Source organism: Hypomesus nipponensis, chromosome 22 (assembly GCF_054491055.1).
Source record: "Hypomesus nipponensis isolate SF chromosome 22, ASM5449105v1, whole genome shotgun sequence".
In the NCBI taxonomy this organism is placed as follows: Eukaryota; Metazoa; Chordata; class Actinopteri; order Osmeriformes; family Osmeridae; genus Hypomesus; species Hypomesus nipponensis.
The window spans coordinates 5,200,379-5,216,171 of NC_140382.1; the positions used below are offsets into that span (position 1 = coordinate 5,200,379).

At 47.0% G+C, this 15,793-nt stretch overlaps 1 protein-coding gene and 1 non-coding gene across 12 annotated transcripts in view; one reads left to right on the forward strand and one right to left on the reverse strand.

The window, feature by feature from the left end:
- Window positions 1-2,726: 2,726 nt before the first annotated feature.
- Window positions 2,727-2,854, forward strand: LOC146236075 (U6atac minor spliceosomal RNA). The gene has a single exon (XR_014741154.1). It is a non-coding gene; the product is annotated as a U6atac minor spliceosomal RNA (small nuclear RNA).
- A 470-nt stretch (window positions 2,855-3,324) lies between these two features.
- Window positions 3,325-15,793, reverse strand: part of fnbp1b (formin binding protein 1b) — a 60,383-nt gene continuing 47,914 nt past the window's right edge. For 3 of the 11 annotated variants that reach the window (XM_084686533.1, XM_084686528.1, XM_084686537.1), the window contains 7 exons: window positions 12,858-12,884; window positions 12,453-12,467; window positions 9,710-9,819; window positions 9,322-9,454; window positions 9,033-9,160; window positions 8,763-8,911; window positions 8,290-8,468 (listed from right to left, as the gene is read on the reverse strand). In XM_084686533.1, the coding sequence (XP_084542659.1) occupies window positions 8,290-8,468; window positions 8,763-8,911; window positions 9,033-9,160; window positions 9,322-9,454; window positions 9,710-9,819; window positions 12,453-12,467; window positions 12,858-12,884 (741 nt within the window). Of the gene's footprint in view, window positions 6,475-8,289; window positions 8,469-8,762; window positions 8,912-9,032; window positions 9,161-9,321; window positions 9,455-9,709; window positions 9,820-12,126; window positions 12,163-12,452; window positions 12,468-12,857; window positions 12,885-15,793 lie in introns of those variants that run through there. The other 8 variants (XM_084686534.1, XM_084686531.1, XM_084686538.1 and 5 more) reach the window with 4 other exon arrangements.

Below are 15,793 nucleotides of genomic sequence, written 5' to 3' on the forward strand. Positions count from 1 at the left end.
TCGCAGATCTTTCCGATTGTTTAAACACCCGGCACCTGCGACAATGACTTCGACTTAGGACAGGCAATAAAGCAGGGGGTTTTAATAGGGACATTTTCAAATGTGGGCATATTTTTGTAACTCTTAATCAAAAAAGTGTGTGGGACACAGCCCCTGCAGTAAAGACTGGACTAGAAAATGGAGGAACCAGGAGGTTGAAGAGCAAGGCGGATCTGAATCTGTGGTGCTGTAGACCTGGGCCACAGACCTTCAGGCAGCACCAGAACCTCGCTCCTGTTCTGAGACTAGAGTTTGTTCATGGCTTTGAGCTCCGACGGTTGACCTCACAATGAAATCACACTGAATTATTATCCTTCTTTCTGCCATTTTCTTTCTTTTTTTTCTTCTTTTTTTTCTCTTGTTCCTTTTTTTCTATTTTTTACATCCCAGATGCTTCCAAATACTTTATTTTCCATCAGGAAATAAGCACATATCTTGGCACGGTCTCGCTCTTCTGTAACTCCCTCTCTCCCTCCTCTTCCTCTCTCTCTCTCTCTCTCTCTGTCTCTCTCTCTCTCTCCTCTCTTTTTTTTCCCCTCCCTCCTCTTTCTTACCCCTTCCCCCTCTATATCCTTCTCCTCTCCCCCCCCCCCCCGTTTCAGCCCTCCCTGGTTGCCAGTGTTCCTCTAAACTCAGCGAGAGGATCATCGAAGGATCAACACAAGTCTCCCAGCAAAGCTCAGCAGACTCGGCCAAACGACGCTGAGGAAACTGCTCAGACAAGAGGCTGGCAGCGAGGCCACGAGGCTCTGAGATGGCTGTTGGTGTTCTCCTCGGCAAGCAAGCAAACATAAACCCGTCTCCCCTCGATGACTCACCAAAACGACGTGGCCAACACACACTATCTAAATCTCACCAAAATTTGGAACGACATCGCGGTGACACACATCATCGGACTTGAGCGTTTGGATTTCCTGTTCATTTGGGGAGGCAGAATAAGCTGAGCTTGTTGCGACTGTGTGGGAACGTTTCTTTGTGAGCACTTTGACCCCCCTCTTGAATGTAAAACCTGGCCTGAAAAATCCATTGGTAGGAGAGAGAGAGAGAGGGAGAGGGAGAGGGAGAGGGAGAGGGAGAGGGAGAGGGAGAGGGAGAGGGAGAGGGAGAGGGAGAGGGAGAGGGAGAGGGAGAGGGAGAGGGAGAGGCAGAGGGAGAGGGAGAGGGAGAGGGAGAGGGAGAGGGAGAGGGAGAGGGAGAGGGAGAGGGAGAGGGAGAGGGAGAGGGAGAGGGAGAGGGAGAGGGAGAGTTACTAAAAGGATCAAAATGGAGAGAGAGGGAGTAAAGAATCATTGCTGGCTGGCAATACGTCACAGACATAAGGTTGCCATGGTTTTACGGTTTCTGATCCAGATACGCCAGCCTCCATCTACTCCACACACATTGCCACTTCCCCCTTCTAATTAGCTCGGGCAAATGAGAGAGCCGGGCTGACAGGCTGTCCAGAGGCTGCCTCGGGCAAAACAAGTCAAAAGTGCTCGCTTACATGCCTCCAGGACCGAAAACATACATTTCAAACAGCTTACATCACTCAGAAGTGTCTTGTTAACCCATACGCTAGCACAGCTCTAGAAAAGGAAAGAGTGAAGTCATCTTCAAAAGAGCTCCCACACACACACACACTCCCACAGTGAAAGAGAAAAACCAAGCACTTTCTGTCAGTGGCCAATGATGGCTCTGTGCACTCTAGAACGTTCTCAATCTATTTTTGCAGTCGCTGTGTTTGAGCTCGTTGGCTACACGTGAACACAGGTCGTGGGGATGTTTGGGTACTTGGATGGTTCACCATGGAGCTACACTGGGGACCAGGCAGTACCTTACCTCAGCAGCTGGCCTAGCCTAGGTCAAGCCAGCTTGGTTCAGTCTGTGCGGTGACAACTTATCCAAACCAGATGGAAAAACCAGCTGCTCTGACCTACTTTTCTTTCTCACATATTTGACTTTTTCTTGCTTTTTACAAAAGCCCCTTTTACTCTCGTACAAAGACTTGTCTGGTTTGAGTTTTTAATATATCATCTATATTAACCTGGGGCAACAAGGTGTGGTGCTCACCTGTTTGTTTTACTAACACCCAGCACAGGCTAACACGCCCAGGAGAAAGGCTTTGCTGGTCTGAGAATGGGGGCCAGAAAGCTGACAGATGACGGGCTTGATGGGTTTCACAGACAGGCTCCCGTCTGGCCCTCTTGGCTGGATAGCCACAGCTGACCTCAGGAGGACTGTTTAACCAATCAAGTCTCATCACATCAACCTGGGAAGAGGGACACGGACAAAAAATAATAATCGACACAGCCAAGTTATTTGCTATGAAAATACATATAGTTTAGTTCCTTGCTGACATGTCATTCTTTTCAGTTGAAGAAAATCTGTTGACAGAGTACGTCTGCCCTCTTCTGGTTTGCATTATAACTACATAATCCAGCCGGCACACGTCACCGATAATGAAACTCATAGCTAGATCTGATTGGTGCACAGTAGTGAAGCGTTTTTACAGTGCTGCATGCTGGGAGAAAGAACGTGTAGCAAAATTGTAATTTTAGGATTAAATAATTGGTTTATCGTATTACATAGTAGTTAATTTAACCGTTTTGTAAAATTTACGTCCACATGGTAAAACTTATGTAGTAACCGTGAGTGGAAAATAAACACTTACTTGGGTATATAAATTGATACAAATGGCGGGAAGGGTTGTGTTGTATGAAAGGAGAGAAGGTTAGCACTCCCCTTGACAAGGATGGAAGAGGCCCTTGTGGCCTTCAACACACATACGGTTAAGGCACTGCCACCTACTTCGTGGCATCTATAACCAATTTTTTTCACCTACTTATCCTCACTTATGTGCATCAAAGGCATTTTTGCTTTTTGCTCGTCATGAGCAATGTATTTTTTTTTAAGCAAGTGCCACAATCTACTTAGATGCCCAGGTTTTCCAGAGCTAATTGCTATTTTCGTTTCTATTTCATGCATTTTGAATAGTGAGTCATATTGAGTACACTATACACTAAGTTCTTCATGTATATATTTGTTTAGGTGTGTCTATTTTTCAGTCCATGGAGATAAGGTTCAGAATGCTTCAAAGATCTGTACCTTGGGTAAGATCCAAAACAGTCTGAATAGACAAGCAACCCAACAACAAACATTTTATGACTGGATCAACCTAGATGAATCAGTTCGGCATTCTGGAGAGTTCACTACTTTATTATATGTAATTATCTTACATATAATTTGATATTGTCATAACTGTATTGTATTAGGAAATTAGGAATAAAGAATAAAACATGACACTGGTTCTTTTTTGTATATATTTATTGGCACAGTTAACACAGTACAAATTTTTCAGTGCTCCGAAACACAAGCATACCAATGGAACAAACAAAAAGTGCAAAACACAAAAAAAAACGAAGAAAAAAAAAGTCTTACTTAGCGAAGCAGAAAAAAGTAAGGGTAAGACCTTAATAGTTAAAACCTTAAAAATATAGTTTTAATTTCCTTTTTTTCTTAGTTTAATCTTTATTTATATATTCATATATTCTCTCTAATTCCAACAAGTCATTTATTCTGTACAGGAGCCCTGTGGAATGGCCAAAAGTTTGCCATGGTATCAGATTGAAGGACTGGATTAAAGTAGAGCATGAATCTACTAAGTCTCTCTGTTTTCAGTGTTTCTCTCTGCAAATGTGTGTTTGTTTTCACGCACCTACCCGTGTGAGTACGTCAGTTATGTGTCTACATGCCCATTTGTGTCTGTGTATGCACGTTTTTGCGTGTCGTATTTGTCATATCCTCCAATGCTGATGGGGGGAACTACCTTTACCACTCTCCTGAAGCAGACTATTAAAATGGCCTCCCTCATATACACTGGTGAACATAGGAACCGCTGACAAGTAGAAAAAGTGACCTTACTGACAGTCTTACATGAAAGCGAGGCATTATGTCATTGTTCAATTGTTGTTGGGGTCATTTTGTGGTAATGAGTTTCCTGTGACTGCTTTTTGAAATGAGTCATCTAGTCTATCAAACCTATTGCAACACTGATACTCATTACATCAAATATAATTTTCCCACTGAACAAAAACAGAAAGGTTTTGACAGGTATTTTGTCTGCACTCTGGACTTCAGCCCCAGACTCAACACAGACTAAACAGGTATCCTTTGAAGTGGTTTTGACATACAGGTGTAACACAGGTTTCCAGCTGAGAAACAAAAAGCAAAAAAAAAAAAAACAGAACAATTCTATAAAATAAAAAGCTGCAATCTCTTCGACCCAACATTATTACAGAATAAAAGCAATCAAGAACATTGAATGTATGTGCCTTTGAGAGAAGGAAAAGTGGCTTTTTCATTTCTGTTCTCAACGTTTATCAAGTCTCAAGCTTTACGCCGAATAAACATAAAAGACAACATTTCTCCTTAAAAAAAAAAAAAAAGATTAGAGCAAGAGCTGTCAGTATCACAGACATATTCTACATACCAAAGACAATAACAAAAATCATTATATTTTTCTTCTGTTTTGAAAGTCAGTGGTAGAGCAATGAAACCCATTTAAGACCCATTATTATACAGTACACAAATCCACCTTGTCCTCAAATAAGCCTCACAGGAACGTGTAAATAGTTATATGTGGTAGACTTCAATGAGGATGGATCTTTTTAGTAACACCAGTGATAGTAAATGTTGTCCACTACGAGGATTTTGTCTGGGCTCGTTGACTGCGGGGCGGGGCTGACAAACACAGGGGAGCTATCTGAAACACCGTAGGTCTCCAGAGGCAGATTGTTCATCCTCACACTTATATTCCACGTTATTCTTCGGTTCTTCCTCGCGCTTCTTGCCTTCGCAAACATACGGTATGAACACATGGACACAACATTCATGGACCTCATCATTCAGACTACAGGAAAAAAACAAGAAACGGGGCCAAAAGGGTCAGATGTCTTTTGTGTCCAACAGTGACCTTTGAGTCGCCATGGTCACACGCACCACCATCATGCTCACAGAGGCTGCCAAGCAACAGCGAAACGGCGACTGAAACACACAAAAATGCGTGAAGCTGCGAAACAATGAACCACAGGCACAGAACCCGGAAGGTTGGCATACATGTTAGAAGGTGTGCTCAGGCAATGAGGGGTTCGCTGAACTGAACGGGTTGCGTGACGGGGCGGTTGAGCGCCAACCTGGCGGGGGGTGGGGCGGGGAGGAGACAGGGCAAGCATGCACACAAAGCACCGCCCGGGAGAGGCTCCGCCCTGAGCTGTGACGCGTCGCCTGGGTGAAGCCAATGACCAGTTGCTGCTGCCCGAGTGGGAGGGGCTGGTGGAGGGGGCGGTCAGAGAGAGGAGCAGACAGTGGACAGAGACACATCATGGTTGGATGGTTAGAGATGAGCGGGCGGGACCGACACCCTCCCCGCCTCCCTTTTCTTGTCTCCAAGGGCCAGTGGAGGATGCTCCGTTCATGGGTGTGATGGTCATCACGCAACGCAACGCAACGCAACGCAACGCGGGTACGCCTCAGACATCCGATGACTTATGAGTCCTTGCTTTCTTCCTGCCGTCGAGTGAGACCTGCGGACGTGAAAGAGTGAAGGACGTGACGGACGGCTGGCCCGTCTTCATGGCAACCCTGCTCTCCAGCCTCTGGTCGGAATGCTGAATGGTTTCCATGGTGATGGCGCCGGGTATGAGTTAGTGAGAGGGGCGGAGGGAAGCCTGGGACTGGGACTGACTCCATACCTCCATCAATCCCGCACATCCACCCACCTGACAGACCTGTCTCACACCCACACACACACACACACACACCACACACACACCACACACACACTGTGCAGGAGGATGGAGGAGTGGGGGGAGGAGCCTCCAGCTCCTGGCAGGGTTGTGTGATGGGGGCAAGCGGGACACTAGCCCTGGTCCTGGCCTGGTCCTGTCTCTGACCACATCCCTGGTATGCCCTTGGAGGATGGGAGGGAGGAGGGGCACGGCAGTCCAGGCGGGGGGGTGGGGGGCGGGGATTACAGCAAGATAGCCAATGGTTGCCATGACCACACAGCGCAGCCCAAGCGGAGTCGGCGACAACGACAAAGAGCAAAGCTTTTGCGGCGACACCGGGGGAAATCATGAAACGTCTGTTGTCATATGGATACAGAGAGGTTAGGGTGCCGCGTTCGAATCGCTGCTTCTGGTCTGAGGTCAGTAGGACAACACGATCAGTGTGTTTTGGGGGGTGGGTGGGTCGAAGGGTGGAGTGGTTGTAATTGTAATAAGCCTCCTGTTATTGTATTGATCATTTTCTCTCTCTCTCTCTCTCTCTCTCTCTCTCTCTCTCTCTCTCTCTCTATCTCTCTCACACACTATCTCTCTCTCAAGGTGAAAGGGAGGACGTGGTTCTCCAGGGCAGCTTGCCCTGCCTCTCCTTAGCCAGCCTGACCCTTTTAGGAATCTGTAATGTAAAGGAAAACAACAAACGAAACAAACAAACAAGATGACAAAAAAAGAAAAGAAAAGCAACACGTTAGAGCAGTCTGGAGGGAAGAGCATGGGTGTAACACACAGAGTAACCCACCCCCCGGAACATTCTGATGTGGAGAAGAGGGGGACAAGGGAGGGAGGCGGTCTGTTTGTGCTGTGGAAGATGCAGGGAGGGGGTGAGATGTATCTGGGGACTGTCTTGTTTATGACTTCCTTCAGAGACAAGCTATTTCTCTCTGTTATCACCGACAAGAACATGAAGAATGTAGCAACTCTGCCTTGTTTTCTAGTCTGGTGTTGAATGAATGGGAACACCAGACTGACAGCAGACACTCGGAACACTCGGAATTTGGAACATGCAAAAAAACATGTAAAAATGTATTACGCAGAAAAATGACAAAAAGAGGAAAAAGATCATTCCTTTTTGTTGTTGTTGAAAAAACAAGAGTGTCTTTTGATCCAGCTGTAGAGGAAAAAAAAGGAAAAACTTGCCGGTTCCTCCGAGATATGCAGAACGCATCGATAAACACAGTAGCTTCCATACACGCACAAGGCCGTATTGAGACCATGCATCTCACACAGAGGTCACACAGAGGTCACACAGAGGTCACACAGAGGTCACACAGAGAAGCTCTCGGGGGAGCCACATGCACGGAGACACCACAAGACTCTCAACCCCCCCGGGTCCATCACCATCTCAGTCTCAAGCCGGGCCTCACCAGAGAAACCCTCCTCTCCTCCTGCTCCTCTTAGAACCAACCAGGCACTGGAACGAGAGGTCCAGAACAATCCAGAACTATCGTTACCACATGCAGAGCTCCAGAACACACGAAATAAAAAAAAGAAACAAACCCCAAAAAAACTGTTCTAGCGCTAGTTCTACAACTCTCTGTTAACTCTGGTTATGGGGAGAAGACGTTGTTGTCTCCGGTAGGAGAGAGACCAGACAACGTGTTTTTACATCTCTGTAATCCCATCTGGGGGGTTGGGCAGTTAAGGAGTACGCGGGCAGCGTGGTTGTATCAGCAACAAAACAATCATAACAAAAATATTTGTTTACATCACTTTTCCTTACAGCAGATTCATATTCATCAATTGAATCATTCAATATTGCATTTCTATCCAGCATGCTTTTCCACTACAGCAAGATATAACTATGAACAATTCATGATCCCTCCGATCATTTCATTCCTGTCATAAAAAAATTACAATCATATACTCTAGCAGGTGTAGTATAACATTCATCGAGATCGTTGTCATGATGGGATGATTGCTACCATTGAGCTGACGCTCGTTGAGAAGTTGTTGCAGCAAAAATTTTGCGACCGAAAGGGGTCAATGTGGAACCTCTACACAAAAGAGATCAAAACGTTTCTCTTTGAGCTCTGTATGAATACATACACAAATACTCGAGTCTGCATCAATCTGGGGAAAATGTCCCATTGAAGACAGTTTATCTCATCTGATCTAATCATGTCTTATCTAATATTTTTACCAACAGTCAATCCTGTCCCAGAAGTCTCTGTACAGACGCCAACGGTGACTGATCCTGGAAAATGATTGGTCCATCCGAGAGTGGGAGGGATGAGTGGGAGGTGCAAATGCCCCCCCGTTGACCCCCTAAGTCTTTATTCTTCTCTACGCTCCCGCCCCCACCCGATATTCTTCCAATCAAAAAAGCCCTACTCTATTACCTTCTACTAATAGTTCTTTAACTCCTCCATCTACCCTCCCCTTAGACCACCTTCCATTACTCCTCTCACCCCCCCATGTGGAAGCCCCGCAGTTAAATGTAGGTCATAGCACCTTTGGCGTTCTTTTCCAAAAAGACCTCGACGTACGACGTGGGCACGTAGCCCTCCTCGTCCTCGTTCCTCCGCACGCGCGTCCAGCCGTCGCCCTTGTCTTCCTCGATCACGTACAGCAGCTCGCCCTCCGCCACCGCGATGGTGCCCTCGTTGTGACCTGGGGAGGGAGGGAGGGAGGGAGGGAGAGAGAGAGAGAGAGAGGGAGAGGGAGAGGGAGAGGAAGAGGGAGAGAGAGAAACAGAGAGAAACAGAGAGAAACAGAGAGAAACAGAGAGAGAGAGAGAGAGAGAGAGAGAGAGAGAGAGAGAGAGAGAGAGAGAGAGAGAGAGAGAGAGAGAGAGAGAGAGAGGAGGAAAGAGTTTAAATAGTATAGTATTTGTGTCCGTGTGCTTGCGCCGAAGGTGAGTGTGTGACGATGCGCGGGGGCGTGACAGCGCGCGTGTGGGTTCACCTTCGAAGGGGTAGAGGGCTTTACAGGTGCCGATGGTGGGCAACGTCTCCTCGTCGTCAAACTCGTCGTCAAACTCGTGGCTCGGCGGGATGGGCACCTTGACGACCTGAGTCTCGGAACTCTGCTCCTCTGTGTAACTGCCATCTGGGCTGCTCAAGGGCCAACACACACACAGTAACTATAGCAACAGGCACACGCACTCAGGAGTGGTACTGTGAAGCCGTGTAAAGATGTTGAGTGCATGTGTGTGTGTGTGTGTGTGCACTGTACCTCTCTCTGTCTTGGGCACAGTTGTTGCTGACAGCCGGTGTGTTGTTCTGTGTCTCGTACAGAGCACTCTGTCTTCGTGGTGGGTCACTCTTCGATGGCATCCTTCCCTCCACCTCCCCCAACCAGCCCTGGAGAACACACACACACACACACAGATCCGAGAACACACACGGATGTTTATCCTCACATCATCTGCCACCCGAATAAGGACAACGCGGTTCCCTTCGGTCCCTAAATGACCAACTGACCTGGTCAGTCGCATCAATTCGACCCCTTCACGGAAACTCACCTCAAACTTCTGCACCTCGGCCTGCAGCTTCTCGATGTTCTGTCCTATCTCTGTGAGGCGGGGGTCCACACTGCTGGGGTCCCCCATCTGAGGGTTCTTTATGTATACGTCCTTCATCTTGGTCAGCGCGTCCCTGGATGGGGGGGGGGGTGTCGGGGTGGGGGGAGGGGGGGGGGGGTAAAGGGGCGTCCTTGTAAATCCACCGCAAACACAATCATTACAGCCACAGCCATTCCATCTCCCGCGGAGTGTGAGGAGAGCGGTGCGTTATCTCCAGAGCCGAAGCCCGCGATTTAACTCAGTCGGACGCAGGGACCATTTTTAAGTGCACAAGAGTGTCTACTGGTCTACAGTTACCTCTGGTCATTCAACCAGCGAAACTACTTACCTCTGATCCATCTCCTTCTGGACGTCCTTGTTCAGGTCGTCGATCTTGTTCTGCAGTTTCTTCCTCCTCTGCTCCGGGGGCAGGTGGCTGAAGTCCTCCGGTCCAGAGCCCTGCAAGGGAGGGAGGGAGAGAGGGAGGGAGGGTGAGGGAGACAACTGAATGAGAGAGTAAATGGGTAAACAATGTGAGTGTCAGAACAGTCAAAATGACTGGATGCACGAATGGATGAATTAATGCGACGTCACACTTCGATGTTAGCGGGTTGGTTAGTCTAGCGAGCGCTACCATTGATCGGGGTGCGGCATCCCCCTTGTAGCGGACCAATGAGAAAAAACAAGGCTGAGTTGGAGACCAATCTGGTTCAGGTGTCCTCATGATCCCAATCTGCTCGTCGTAGATTTGGACAGATGGAGACGCTGCAGCGTCCCTACCACACACCCGTACAGCTTTGGCAGGTTTCAGTGAGTCCAGAACTTACAGCGAGCACACAAAGTGAGCTTACTGGCGAGGCCGTTCACCTATTCAGCCCCCAAGCTTAAATCAAACCAAATCCTATCAAGTCAGGGAGACCATTACGGGCAGCTGAGTGAGGTATTTGAGAGTGAGCGTGTAATGGATACAGGGGGGAGCTCAGGACACACAGACTGGATGACGCATCCTAATATGGTCGACGATGCTTCCTGGCCCGGATATCAGCCATATAGGATGGAATCCGATGAGTCATTGTTAGCGTGCGCTGGTCTCGGGCCATGTTCAAGCCGAGTCGCCTCATTCCCAGTCAGAACGCTGCACACTGCACCTCAGAAGGCACACGGATGGATTCGTAATTGGAAGAGCAGGGCTTGTCTCGGAGAGCTGTCATCTTGAGGGGCCACTGTGGTTTCAGGACACCAGATTCTATTAATGACCTGTTTCACTTCCTGATTTCATTGACCTGGTTCCACAATTGAACAGCTTGGTGGCCCGGTCTCCCTGTTTTAAGTGGATTTAGGTTTTCAAAGAGATTCAAAGGACACTTTATTCCTGCTTTGTTCAATGTGTGGGTAGAATAGGTGAAAGCTCGCATTTTTGTTACTGAGGAATATGGATCCTAGCAGGAGCAGAGGACCTCTGTCCTGGGCCCAAAGGCCAGGGGTCAGACACAACAGAGGGGTTACCACGGTGACCTTACCCCGTATTTCTGCACCACAACTCAGCACTTACCGGGCAGGCCACACAACAGGCAGGTGTCACTCAAACACGCTCTGTCACATGACCCCCCCCAATAGCATTCACATACTGGCTTGTGTACATCCCACTACCTCATGCCACCTCCACCACCTTTGTCATGCTATTATATCATGCAGTTAGAAATAAAACACGTTTTCATTGTACCATACCGTCATATTTGTGTGGAATAACAGTACTGTCATTTGAATCACGTTGAGTAACAATCTTTTAAATCATTGTCATCAAGCTTAGACTAAACCAGATCTTATATGTTATGAATCATATTAGAACGATGATCCTTTTTCCATTTCAAGATGACTTATCTACAGTCATTACTGTGAGGAACTATGAATGTACACAGATTGTCATCAGTCATTTATGGACTATTGATCGGGTCAACCTTTGATAATCTGTATTGATCAGCATTCTCCTTCATGCTCTGGCTGGATATAGTGTGTTTTGGAACCATTATGAAGATGTTCCATTCGAAAGAGATTTGATAGAAATGTTATACCCTAAGGGTAAATATGTATGTCCCTGTAGCTACTTACTGTAAGTCGTTCTGGATAAGAGTGTCTGCTAAATGATTAATTCAACGTATAATTGCCCCTAGGAAACTAATAAAGTGTTGAATTGTATCCGAAATAATTCGTTTTAATAATGTATAATAGATGTTATACAATCTATATTCATAGAGCAGACAGTTTTATCCAAAGCAACTTTCAAGTACAAGGGGATTTGAATCTGCAAACTTTTGATCTGCAGAAGTGCTCTAGCTTCTGAGACCCCCACTCCATTCACCTGAGAGAGTTCACTCTCCATCCAAGGAGAAGGTAATACTTCCCCTTCCCTTCCACATTCCAGTGGAAAATAGTTTGTATTCCTAAGTCTCAGTACTGTCTGGATCTAATACCAGAAGATTGTACTGCCAAACAAGACAGTCAAACCCACTCCGATTCAACCCATGTTTTGCAGTAGAAGCAGCAGTGTTTTGTATCTCTATAATCCCAAGTACAAGGATCTAAACCATTTATCGGAACAATTTTTGAAAATATTATTATCACTGTTAAAGTTAGCAACTATATCTACAGTTTTTGCTTCTTGTTTTTGAAACTACTGATTACACAGCGACACGGAGAGAAGTAACAGAGCTACAAGACGGAGGGGTGGACAGATAGACAGACACGACACAGAGTCATTCTGATCACCTCAATGAGATTCCGGATGTGGGAATTGAGTGTGATCTGCACAGAGTTGGGAGAAACGCCACACAACAAAAACAGGACGACAAACACAGACACGCAAACAAACACAACAAAAAACAAGAGCAAATGAGACAACAACAAGGGTTTTCTGACAGTCTGTCTTAGTGTCAAAACAGAATGAATACAATTTAATAAAAAATTAAAATAAAACGACCATTCAAACAGAACACCACACAACGATCGGAGTTATCGACCACGAGTTACTGGGAGGACGTACATGCAACTAATGGTCATGCCGCTACGGTTGTTACGGTTGTGGTCATGCTTACCAGCTTGAGAGAAAGCTTCACGGGGGAGAGAATAATGGCGAGGTGAGCAGGAGAGAAAGAGACAACAGACATAGGTCAATATTGGCAGAATATTTAAGAGCACTGTGCTCAACGACACGCACACAGCAGAGAAGTTGTTGACACGAACATTGATGGTAAAGCTTTTCTTGGCTAAACTGCACCATTTGAGGATTCAAGAGCTGGGAAAATGACTTGAGACTTTGCTTTTGTTATTGAGTTGTTGCTCTGACGATTTTTTTTAAGCGTCAAAAGAACGGAAATTTCGGTCATAATTGAATGAATACATCAAGTAATGACTCAAGCTCCAAATGCATACTCTTTCCTCTTCAGGTGAAGTTCAACAGTCAAGTTGTGAAAATGAGAACGTGTTTAAAGTTTACTGACTGAGGGAGCGAAGAGGCTGCCACAAATCTGCAGTCAGCATACGGTGGAAGGAGTGAGGGAGAGAGAAAGAGAGAGAAAGAGAAGGAGAGAGAGAAAAAAGAAGTGAAAAAGAAGAAGGAAGCATGGAAGAGTCAACACAGCAGATGGACAGACAGAAAGGAAGAGAGGAACGAAGACGCCTCCGTCTATCCTTCCCTGCATCCCTCCATCCTGTCACTGCAGTGACAAGCAGAGGGGCAGCAGATGGCGCTAGGAGCACGCGGCACAACAAGGCAGCGGACCAAGTCACATGATCAGACTGACACCCTGAGGGGGGGGGGGGGTGAGATGGTGTTGTACTGGTACTGGAACACACAGGTCAACCTGAAACATACAGCTGTGTTCTAGTCACTAAGCCAGACCTAGGCTACGTCCCCTTTAAGATAACCTACAGCCTTTTCTTTTACGAGGAGAACTCGCAAAGGAACCGTGACATTAAGATGAACCTTTACCCGAGAGGCAAATTAGAGGAACGGACAACCCCCAACATTTGGATGGAGTTCATTTTAGCACCTCAGGATATTACATGTTACTTGTGTGGGAAAGCGCGGGTCAGGAGAGTTTGATAGTGAGCGGGGGAGTCGCGGAGGATAGGTTCTCTGCCACACACACACACACCGGCTCCAGCTGCTCTGGCAAATGACTGATAATCCTGTTCCAGGCAGTCAGACTGCTCTCAGGGTGATCAATACTCCTATCCGATCTGGTGAGCGAGTCATCCACCTGCCCTCCCCTACCTCTGGAGATCTATGTATCATGCATCTAAAACCTCACCAGGGAACCGTTTCACGGGAACCACACAGTAGGACGCTTAGTTGTTCAGATCCTACCTCACCCCCCAGCCTGGGTCGTGTCGCACATGCAGTCGGCTGCATCTCCGGTCTCTGAATGTACAACTGTATGCGGATATGCCTGTTTACTCGTTACTGCGTGGATGGGATAGTTGCCATTTTGTATTTTCTTTGTGGGCTGGGCTATCTTTTCAACACCCACCCACCCCAACCACCTAGTACCATCAGACAGACAGTATGGTCCTTACACACAGCACACATAAACTGCAATGGGTAGATATGTAGAATGCCAGCACACAGAAAGCCTCGGAGGGGAAGATTCTGGGAAATGTAGGCTGAAAAAGGGTTACCGGCACCTCCGTCTGACCATGCAGAACCCAGACCTGGGCCAAACAGTGTTTCACATCCTTAGAAACCCTTTGGGGTTTGATTGAGTCTGCCTGAAGTCAGGTCATACAGTATGAGTACAAGTATGCAGTTTGAATTGTTGAAACCATCGTGGCCAGGCAAGATCAATCAGGTACCGAAATATTTGATTGGGATTGAAACTGTATTTGAACCCAGGTTTAACACCCTTAAAATCCCAATGCGAAAGAGCACTAACAGATAAGAGCACTGGCTAGCTGGGAGCTAGCATCCATTCTCCTGCTAACCTGAGGCTTGGATCAGTGCTCAGGGCTCGAGATACTCTAAGAATCCCTTGAAGATGATCGTCAGGGTGGGTCTGGGGCCGTCGGAGGCTGGTCGGCGGGGTGTGACGGAGGGACACAAGCTCAGATGAGGGACGGGTGATGAGGTCATCGTCTCTGATCAACTGACTGTTTGGGGTCATGTGACAGGGCCATGTGACAACACGGAGGCAGCGACAGACAGAAGCCTCCTTCAGACAGAAGATAAAGATGACTTTGTGTTTGGGAAGAAATCATCTTTCATCACTGTGAAATGTTTTTTTTTTTTTTTTTTACTCTGTAAATGTGTGCGTATTTCTTTGTGAGTGGATCATAAATGAGTACATGGGAGAGCGCAGTGAGTGAATGGAACTCTTATCATGATTAGATGACACTACTGTCTGTGTCACACACGGCCCGCACACACACACACGCGCACACACACACACTCAGTACACACAGTACTTTTCCTTTCTCTTTCCCTCACTCTATCTCGCAAACACACATATATTCTCTCTTTCTTCCACACACACACACACACACACACACACTTACAACATATTTCCTGGCTTCGAAAGCGTAAGTGGGCTGGCCCAGAGTCCTCTTCATGAGCTCTTTGTGATAGCAGAGCGAGCGAGGGGACTGCTGCTGTGGTGGGCATGGTGAGAGAGAACACAGTACCTGCAGTTACTGGAGCACAGGCCCACTAATGAGGACTAAAGGCTCACCCTCCCTCGCTCCCTCTTGCTTTCTCTCTCCCTCTCTCTCTCTCTGTCTGTCTCTCTCTCTCTTACACACATGTCCGGGCATTCATTATTTCTTCTCTCTCTCTCTCTCTCTCTCTCTCTCTCTGTCTCTCTCTCTCATATTTTCTATCTCTCTCGCTCTGAAAATTCATCTTCCATCATAACTCTCTTCACGCACGCACGCACACACAGTTGGCCTGGCGGTGGATCAGAGTGTGGGCTGCCGGGGGGGTGGGGGGGGTGGGCAGGATAACAGCCCCTCCCACAGGGGCATGCTGGGTAGAGCAGTGCTGCATGGTGCAGGGCTCAGCGTGAGACAGAGCGCTCACACGGCTCGGCCCCCTGGTGAACAGAACCTTGTCCGGCTCTCCAATCTACTTCTGCAGCCCCAAACCGCAAACACCTGTTGTATAGCTTAAGAATGACAACTTTGTGTTCAAAGTTGTCATTAGATTTGTCACCGCGGTCATTGTTGTGATAGTCATTGGTACCATTCTAACAGATATACTGTACTTAATAAAATACATCAAACGTAAAGGTCAAGTTGAAGACTAAGTCCTAAAACCAGAAAATACTGTTGATACACTGATAGTAGACAGTATTGTTACTATGGTAGTAGGTGTTACTGTCATTACGTTACTAGACAGTACCGTTACTATGGTACTAGCCTGCACCGTTACTATGATACTACA